Below are 9668 nucleotides of genomic sequence, written 5' to 3' on the forward strand. Positions count from 1 at the left end.
CTCCAGACCTTCCCTGAACTGGGAGAAGGTGACTCAACAATGATAAGAACTAATGATTCTTTTCTGCTTATTCTGTGTCTGTGTTTACAAGTACATTGTCTTTTTAACCTCAGTCTTACCTTCCAAGGTAGGTAGGCTCTGTTGTTAAGCCTGTTTTACAGTTGAGATAATCAGTGCTTAGAAGAGTGAAGTCCCTTGCCTAGTGGCAGTGGTGCCACTGAGGCGTGAACCCAGCGGTCTCCTGTGGGCCTGTGCCTTTCACACATTACCTTTGTCCAGAGTCCAAGTGGTAACAACTGCAATAGTGATACTGTGAGCCCCCTTCCCCTTCCCTGGGGAGTGCAGGTCACTGGTGGAAGTGGGGAGGGGTCCAGCTTTAGAGCCACTCAAATGCTTCTTCCCACCGCAGTTGGTGTGTGTACTAGTATGAACAGAAGCTGGGTGTGCTGAAAAAATGGAAAATGGGACTAGGATTGTTGAACCCCAGCACATTGGGGGCTGTGGGGTGGGCAGATCTGGCGGTCCCCTTGGGCTTACATTTCCTAAAGTTGAGCCATGGTCATCTCTGCTCGGTGCAAATGCATGTCTGCACAGCATTACTCCTCATCCCCTGAGTTCTGATTCCATAGGACAGAGTGATCCTTGAGAGCTGGTAAAGCTCTCCCGGTGATCCCAGTGCCCAGTTGAGGCAGGTCAGCCAGACACCACAGGGTGCTGAGGGTGCCAGGAAGGTCCAGAGATGTAGCCGCTTGGTGTGCCCAGGCCCCCCGGGAGGCTCCCATTCAGTGGTGAGTGAGGGCTTTTCCCGCTCATAGCACTTACTCAGGAGGTGAACGAATGAGACCCAGGTGCCTTTGGCTGCATTTCTCTCCCAACCCACCAGATTTTGTCATCAGCCCCATGAGAATGTCTTATTCAGATTGGGTATGAATTGGTTTTATGGAAATGCTTTCATCTTTGGTTCCCAGTTCCTGCAAGGGGTCTCTGATCTGTGTCTCGCTCATTTTTTAACTACATTGGGTTCTGGGTGAAAAATGTGCTTTGAGAATGTGCCTTTAGGTTGTGTCTGGGAGAAGATGTATGTGCATTTCTTGCTGCTTGGAGCATGATTCTGTGTCAGGTCCTGCTCTGGCCAGCCCCCAGCAGCACTAGCAGCACCAGAGTTCAAATTTAGAAAACTCAGGTCCCAGGGGACCGACCACGGGACCTGCCCACCCCACAGCCCGCTATGTGCTGGGGTTCAACAATCCTAGTCCCACCAGGTTAGAGTAGACTTTTGAGCCAGAGAGAAAGGGGTGAGATTACCCCATGAGGGCTTCTGGGGCAATATCCAGGGAGGTAGCCTAGCCCCAAGCTGCCAGGCTGTCTAGGTCCTGGGGACTGACCTGTGCTGAGCAAACTTACAGGTGACTGATGTATAAACAAGCCAGGGCTTTTGATGGGTAGTGACAGAAATCCCATGCAGGAAAAAGGGTATTGGCCCAAGGAAGTCCACCAGGTATAGTCTCCCTTCATCTGTGGGCTCTGCTTTTCTTAAGGAGACCCTTCAGGAGGTGGCAAATGCCCTGTGGTAGTCTGGGCCTCTGTAGGCCCCTCTACCCCACATCCACATATCAGAACTTACCCTGGGCTCCTGGGGCCTCAGGTCTTGCCTGAGTCATGTGAACGCCCCTAGGAAATATGGGGAGAACTGTCTGCACAGTCTATGGTCAGGAGCAGGCAGGGCACCCCCAGATCATGAGAGCCCAACAGAGCCTCTTGGGATGGGAGAGGCAGTTCTCAGTGGAAAAGTGTGGCCTGCCTATTCCTGTTATGGGAGGTTTTGGAGAGCGAATTCCAGTCCTGCCTCTCCCAGGCCACCTCCAGCGAGCTCCTTTGTGCTTGAACATGATCGCATGTGTGTTACATATTACAGCACAGGGTGTGGAGGGGACTAGGCTGCAGTTGTCCCTAAACCCTCTCCTCAACTCCTGAAATCCTTGCTTTGTACTTACTGGTTTGTGCTGGGAGCTTCTGAGGGGCAGAGATGTGGGGGTCCCGTCTGTGCTGGCACCTATCGCAGGCTGTGCAGAGGAGCACCCGAGTTGTTGGAGGAATGACCGAAGGAGGGAGAGGCAAAGGGAGAAGTCATAGGAGCCATGTGGGAATGGCCCGGCCAGTCCATTGCATGACCAGGAGTGACCATGTCCTTTCTCAGTCTCTCTCTGCAGCCCTTCAGCTACCCGGTCTGCACCCCTGAAGGCGTCGTCTTTGACTTGCTGTGAGTTCTCCCTTGACTTTTGAGCTAACAAACGGGGTGAGGTTGTTGATATCTGCTCAGGTAGGGGATGTGGGACCAGCTGGAGGGTTGATGGTTCCAGGCAGTGCAAGCCAGGCCACGCGGAGGTCCTGGGGCTTCGGGGGTCCTGGGCAGGTGTCTTGGGGACCCAGGAGGGACTGCCAGGGCCCCAGAGATGAAGCAGCAATGCGGCTGTGACCCCTGGCAGACAGCTTTGTTGGCAGGTTCTCCTGTCTTCCTGGAGTGGCATTGACACCCCTCCCACCCCCAAGTGAGGTCCCAGTGTTCTAGTTCCCACTCATGTACTTGTTTTGGAATGTTAATGAACTAAACTTTTTCACTTTATGAAAGTCATAATTAGGGTTCATACTTTTCAGTGCTGTGTTTTGAAGCATTATGCTCAGTCTTATGTTCCAACATAAGCCAGCTTATATACTTTTCCCACATTTCAGACTTATTTTAGAAAAATTGTAAAACATTTCAAAGGAAAAATTTACCATAATCGCACTATCTGGGGTAACCACTGTCAGTATTTATACTCATCTTATTTAAAAAAAAAATTTTTTTTATTGATTTTTTACAGAGAGGAAGGGAGAGGGATAGAGAGTTAGAAACATCCATGAGAGAGAAACATCCATCAGCTGCCTCCTGCACACCCCCTTCTGGGGATGTGCCTGCAACCAAGGTACATGCCCTTGACCAGAATCGAACCTGGGACCCTTCAGTCCACAGGCCGACGCTCTAGCCACTGAGCCAAACTGGTCAGGGCTATACTCATCTTTTTCTGTGCGTTTATTTTGGTAACATGGTTGAGATAATACCATGAAGGTAGTTCTAGATCCATTCTTTACTCTCATTTTCCCCCATGCCATTAAGAATTCTCTGGAAATTATAATTTTGATGATGGTCCAGTATCTCATTTTATGGACGTATCAGCATTGGCGTACATCTTTGTTTGCTAGTTTGTGTTGTTTATATATAACTGCAGTAAAAACCCTGAATATACTCTGAACCACGTTTCCAGAAATAGCCCCTGCTTCCTTTGATGAGGCAAGGCGCCCCTCTCTTTGGCTTCTGCCCCAGAAGTGAACGGAGCAAAGCCCCTTCGCAGCGGTCCCAGCAGCAGCCTCCTGGCTGTGCTGTACCTGCCATCACGCTGATGCGCTCTGTTCTCTTCCCTTCAGGAACATCCTTCCTTGGCTTAAGAAGTATGGGACCAACCCCAGCAATGGCGAGGTAAGGGCCGAGCAGGAGTTTAAGTGATGCCCGTGAACGCTGTCCTATGGCCTGTCCTTTGATTCTGTGGTTTTCATATACACGCAGGCGCAGTAGAGGACGACTGGTGGGGCACAGTGAGGGACTGTGCTTCTCTCTGTGCACACATTCCTTTCCAGAAATGTTTCCTGCACGCACACACGTGTGTACAGGTGTACATCTTTGCTTGGGCCATGGGTGCGCTCTCAGGCGTGAACTCCTCTGTACCTTGCTTTCGTGTCCCGCAGTGTGTTGGGGATCCGAGTGTGTCAGTGCATAAAGCCCTGCCTTGTGCTGTGGTGGCTGTGTGTGCCCTCATGCGGGGGTACTGCAGGGATTTGAAGTCACCTGCTGTTGCAAACAGTGGTCAGGGCCACCCTGGTGCATGCTTCTTTGGGCATACACATGACTCGTCCTGGGACTGCTGGGTCATGGGGTGGAAGCATTTTCTGTTTTGGTAGCTACTGGCAAATTTCTTTCCAGAATTGTACCATTTTATTTTTTGTGTTTTAATGTTTTTATTGATTTTTAAAATATATTTTTTATTAATTTCAGAGAAGAAGTGAGAGGGGAGAGAGAGAGAGAAACATCAGTGATGAGAGAGAATCATTGATTGGCTGCCTCCTGCATGCCCCCTACTGGAAATTGAGCCTGTAACCCTGGCATGTGCCCTTGACCAGAATCGAACCTGGGACCCTTCAGTGCGCAGGCTGACACTCTATCCACTGAGCCAAAGCAGCTAGGGCTGTTTTTATTGATTTTTATAGAGAGAGGAAGGGGGAGCGATAGACAGGTAGAAACATCGATGAGAGAGGAACATCATCGAATGGCTGCCTCCAGCATGCCCCCTGCTGGGGGATGGAGCCCACAACCCAGGCATGTGCCCTGACCAGGAAATGAACCAGCAACTTCTTGATTCCTGGGTCGGCACTCAACCACTGAGCCACGCTGTCCAAGTGAGAAGGGCTATCTTATCTGGTGGGAGCAGCCTTGCAGCAAGCACCCCACCTGTCCTGGAGTCTAATGCTCACCTGCACAGGTGTGTGGGAGTAGTTGAAGAGAAGAGGAAAGCATGAAGCCAGGTGTGTGGCTGGTGGACTGGCCACTGTAGGAGAGGGAGGAAACAGGGTTGGAGGTTGGCTCAGAGGTCCAGTCCTGGGACACCCACCCAGTGTCTTCTTTGGGCCCTGGGTAGCAGGGCTGGGCCCACCCCACCTGGGTGGCAGTGGCTACAGGGACGTGAGCCCTGAGTCAGGTGCTCCCAAGGGGCAGCTTTACCTGTCTGTTCCAGGGTCTCTGCACAGCCCCCTTCAGTGCCCCAGCTGAGGCCCACTCCCCAGGGCTGCTGCTTTCCTCTGGCTGCCTGGACTTTGTTTTATTGTGACGTTTCCTGTAGAAGGGGCAAACTGTAGACACACAGAAATGCTAAAAAATGGAGCATCCCGCCGGGCCTGGGTGGTTCAGTTGGTTGGAGTGCCATCCCACACACCAGGAAGGTTTGGGGTTTGGTCCCTGATCAGGGCATGTGTGGGAGGCAACTGGTGGATGTTTCTCTCTCTCTCTGCAGAATCAATAGACATATCCTAGATATCCTGAGTGAGGATTGAATAAAAATATAGGTTCCCATCACAACTGCTCTTAGCATTTGGGTATATTTATTCCTTTTCCCCTACTTTTAAAAATATTTTATCTTTCTTAAATAGTTACACAACAGAAGAATAAGGTGGACACCATCCAGCTGAAAAAAAATACATTTGTTTCTTCTTAATCCTCACCCAACGCTATTTTTTTCTCCATTGATTATTAGAGAGACTGGCAGGGAAGTGAGAGGAAGGGGGAGACAAAGAAACATCGGTGTGAGAGAGACACATAGATTGGTTGCCTCCTGCCCACGCCCCAATCAGGGCCGGGGAACAAACCTGCAACCCAGGTACGTGCTCTTGACTGGGAATGAACCCATGACCCTTTGGTGCAAGGGCCAACGCTCTAACCACTGAGAACACTGGCCAAGACAAAATAATTCAATTTCAGAAATAATCTGTGCTTGCCATGAAACTGTCTAAACATCACAGAGTATAAACAAACCTGCCCCTCAGGCCCGGCCTCCAGGCTGGATGTCAACCTCTTTGCTGGGGGCCGGTTTGCTGGCTCAGGCTGGGCTTCCACTGTGCAGCCCCTTATCTAGGTTAATCCCTGTGTCCTGGGGCCCTAGGTCAGCACCCGTGCCTTTTCCTTGTCTGAAGGCTTGGATGGTCAGACTCTTCCAGTCTGTCTGTGTCCTCTAGCCTCAGCAGTTCTTCATATCAGCCACTTATTATTATTATTATTATTATTATTATTATTATTTAAATTCTTTATTAGTTAAGGTATTACAAATGTGTCCTTATCCCCCCACTTATTATTATTAATTATGAATTCTACTTCTTCCAGAAACTGGATGGGCGGTCCCTGATTAAACTGAACTTTGCAAAGAACAGTGAAGGTAAGAGGGTCTCTTACAGCCAACTCAGGGACTGGCCTTCAGAACCTGGCCGTGGCCTAACGCCAAGGTCTCTGCACAACCAGTCATTCCCTTCTGATCAGGCTGGACACTTGCTTTTAATTTCTCAAAGAGGCAACATAATTTTTTCCTTTTTTTTATATATTGATTTTTTACAGAGGAAGTGAGAGATATAGAAAGTTTGAAACATCGATGAGAGAGAAACATCGATCAGCTACCTCCTGCACATCTCCCACTGGGGATGTGCCCGCAACCCAGGTACATGCCCTTGACCGGAATCGAACCTGGGACCTTTCAGTCTGCAAGCCGACGCTCTAGCCACTGAGCCAAACCGGTTTCGGCAATTTCTTCCTTTTTATCATTTTTTTTATCCTCACCTGAGGATATTTTTCTTTTGATTTTTAGAGAGTGAGGAGAGGAGGGGGGAGGGGGGCAAGAGAGAGAGGGAGAGAGCAACATAGATGTGAGAGAGACACATAGATTGGTTGCCTCCTGCACATACCCCAACCCGGGCCAGAGATTGAACCTGCAACCAAGGTACATGCCCTTGACTGGGAATCGAACCCTCAACCCTTCAGTGCACAGGCCGATGCTCTAATCACTGAGAAAAACCAGCCAGGGCTAACATTTTTTCTTTTTCTTTTTAAATATATTTTTATTGTTTTCAGAGAGGAAGAGGGAGGGAATGAGAGATAAAAACATCAATAACGAGAGAGCATCATTGATCGGCTGCCTCCTGCACACTCCACAATGGGGATTGAGCCCTAACCTGGGCATGTGCCCTGACTGGGAATTGAAGCTCGACCACTGAGCTTCGCCGGCTGGGCTAACACAATTTTTTCTTAAAGGTCCAGGTAGTTTTTAAAGCTGAGGATGGAGGAGTGAAACCTTGGGTTTTGGGTATTTCTTCCCACGAAGGCAGTTGGGCCATAGGGGCCTCTGGAGGCCTTGTGGGCACAGATGGGCCCCGTGTCTCTGGTCTGCTCATGGCTGGAGGCAGAAGCTGCGCAGGCTGCGAGGCCCAGGGCAGGCAGCTGGGCAGGGGTGTGTGGGTCTGACAGATTTGTGGGGTGGCTCTTGGGCTGAGCTCCTCGCCCCTGGTCATAAAGCCCAGCCCCGCCGGACCCTCCTGCTTTATATCGCTACACCCCCTCCCACTGGCCAGGTGCCCTCGCTGAGGCAACCCCTGAGGGCACTGATCTTGCTGTGGGTTCTCGGTTGGCCTGGCGTGGTTCTCTTGGCCTGTGCAGATGCCATGGTCAAGGCTGGTGTCCGTGCTCACTGGGTGTGTACATTCTAGGGAGATGTTGCAGTAGCTGAGGCCCGTCTGACACTCTGACCCCAGAGCCTGGCCCATAGTAGATGCTGGTTCATAGTGATGAGTGAACAGGCCTTGGGAAAAAGAAGCTTAGCGATTCAGGAATAGTCCCTGGGGTTAGGGAGCTCCGCCCTGAGTGTTGTGGGCCTCCCTGCTCAGAGAGCAGCTGATCTGGGGAGGTCTACAGTGTATCTCATTCAGCAACTATTTACTGAGTGCCTGCTTAGGTGATATGTATTTATTTAAAAATTATATGTGTATGTATATTCTTAATCACCCCAGGATATTTCTCCTTTGATATTTATTATTTTAAAAAATATTTTTATTGATTTCAGAGAGGAAGGGAGAGGGAGATAGAAACATCAATGATGAGAGATAATCATCGATAGCTGCCTCCTGCACACCCTGTACTGGGGATCAAGCCTGCAACCTGGGCCCTGATTAGTAATCAAATCAGTGACCTTTTGGTTCCTGGGTTGATGCTCAACTGCTTAGCCACACCCGGCTGGGCTCCATTGATTTTTAGAAAGATTGGAAGAGAGAGGGAAAGACAGAAATTATAAATGTGAGAGAAACACATTGGTTGCCTCCTGCATGAGCCCCAACCAGAGCCCAGGCCAGGGAGGAGCCTGCAACCGAGGTATGTGTCCTTGACCGGAATCGAACCTGGGACCCTTCAGTCCGCGGGCCAACATCCACTGAGCCAAACCACCTAGGGCTAAAATATACTTTTGTTGATTTCAGAGAAGAAGGGAAAGGGAGGGAGAGAGAGAAATATCAGCGATGAGAGAGAATCATTGATCAGTTGCCTCCTGCACGCCCCACACTGAGGATCTGGCCTACAACCCAGGCAAGCACCTCTACAGGGAATTGAACCATCACTTCCTAGTTCATAGGTCGATGCTCAACCACTGAGCCATGCTGGCCAGACTGCTTAGGTGATTTAAAACAAATTTGAGACATTGTATCATTTCATGCTTAAATACTTAAGTTTGAAAAATAAGGGCTTAAAAAATAGTTATCACACTACTATTCTAACTACTCTAACATCTAAAAAATTAACAAGAATTCCTTAATATTATTGACTGTCCAGCCAGTGATCAAATTTCTAGAACGCTGTCATAATTATTTTTATAAAGTTTTCAAATCAAGATTTTTAAAAAGTCCACACAAATAGGTAGTTGATAATCTCTAACTCTCTTAATCTAGAAGTCTTCCTCCCCGCCTTTTTGCAGTATATTTGTTGTGACTTATTTGGACAGGCTCCTGGCTACCTGTAGGGAGTTGGTGGGATAGGGGAGTAGCAGGAGTTTGTTGCAATATCCCAGGTGACAGTGTGAGGGACGTGGCAGTGTCTGCAGTGGAGGAGGCGGCCAGGGCAATGTTGCCAGTGGTGGCCTGGGGCTGATGAGGCAGATACCTCTGAGGAAGGCCATGTGGGGATTGGAGGAGGGGGTTAAGCAGCTGGCCGGCCCACTGGGCCCCACTCTGGGCATACTGAGGCAGGCTTCTGCCTTCTCCCGTTCTCTGACCTTGGGCCTTTCTCTGGTCTCTCTGCATGCCTCCTCCCTAGAGAAGTACCACTGTCCAGTGCTGTACACCGTGTTCACCAACAACACCCACATCGTGGCCATCAGGACCACCGGCAACGTCTATGCCTACGAGGTAGGTTCTCGGGAACTGTGCCCCCTGCCGGCTCTTTAGGGGTCTGCTCCTGGGAACCCTGGCCTGGGCTTGGGGATTGCACAGCCTTTCCCTGTGGGGCCGACACTCTGAGAGCCATTAGCACAGCCTAGAAAAGGCAGGCCTTCCTGTGGCCACTGGACCTGACCTCTGGGAAGTTCTTTTGTACCCAGGGGTCTTCCCCACAGTCGTCTTCAACAGACTCTTACTGGTCAGGCCCTGGGAGGGACCCTGTGCTCTGAGGGCACTCCAGGGCTTCGACGGGGTCTTGAGCCCCCCAGTTCCTGGCGGAGTCCACAAAAGGAGATGTGGCTGGTGGGCAGGTGTGGGGAGAGGAGGCCCTGGTTTTCCCACCTGTCCTCCAGGTGTGCCAGCAGAATACAGATGGCAGGGCTATGGGCTCCATGTAGCAGGGAGAACTCTGAGCTGTTTTCATGCCTGTCCCTGGCCGCTGGCAGGGTTCAGGTGGCCATCGTGGCTCTAGAGCAGCCGTGGGCAAACTACGGCCCGTGGCCAGATCCGGCCCGTTTGAAATGAATCAAACTATTGAAAAAAAAAGACCGTACTCTTTTATGTAATGATGTTTTCTTTTTTTTTTTTTTTAAATATATTTTATTGATTTTTTACAGAGAGGA

The 9668-nt window shown here is 50.1% G+C and overlaps 1 protein-coding gene across 1 annotated transcript in view; it reads left to right on the forward strand.

Moving 5' to 3' along the window:
• PPIL2 (peptidylprolyl isomerase like 2) overlaps positions 1-9668 on the forward strand; it is a 30623-nt gene that overhangs the window by 9415 nt on the left and 11540 nt on the right. Inside the window, exons 4-7 of the mRNA XM_006768862.2 lie at positions 2198-2260; positions 3463-3514; positions 5963-6014; positions 8924-9015. Of these exons, the coding sequence (XP_006768925.1) occupies positions 2198-2260; positions 3463-3514; positions 5963-6014; positions 8924-9015 (259 nt within the window). The remainder of the gene's footprint in view (positions 1-2197; positions 2261-3462; positions 3515-5962; positions 6015-8923; positions 9016-9668) is intronic.

The sequence above is a fragment of the Myotis davidii genome, unplaced genomic scaffold, assembly GCF_000327345.1.
Source record: "Myotis davidii unplaced genomic scaffold, ASM32734v1 scaffold223, whole genome shotgun sequence".
Classification (NCBI taxonomy): domain Eukaryota; kingdom Metazoa; phylum Chordata; class Mammalia; order Chiroptera; family Vespertilionidae; genus Myotis; species Myotis davidii.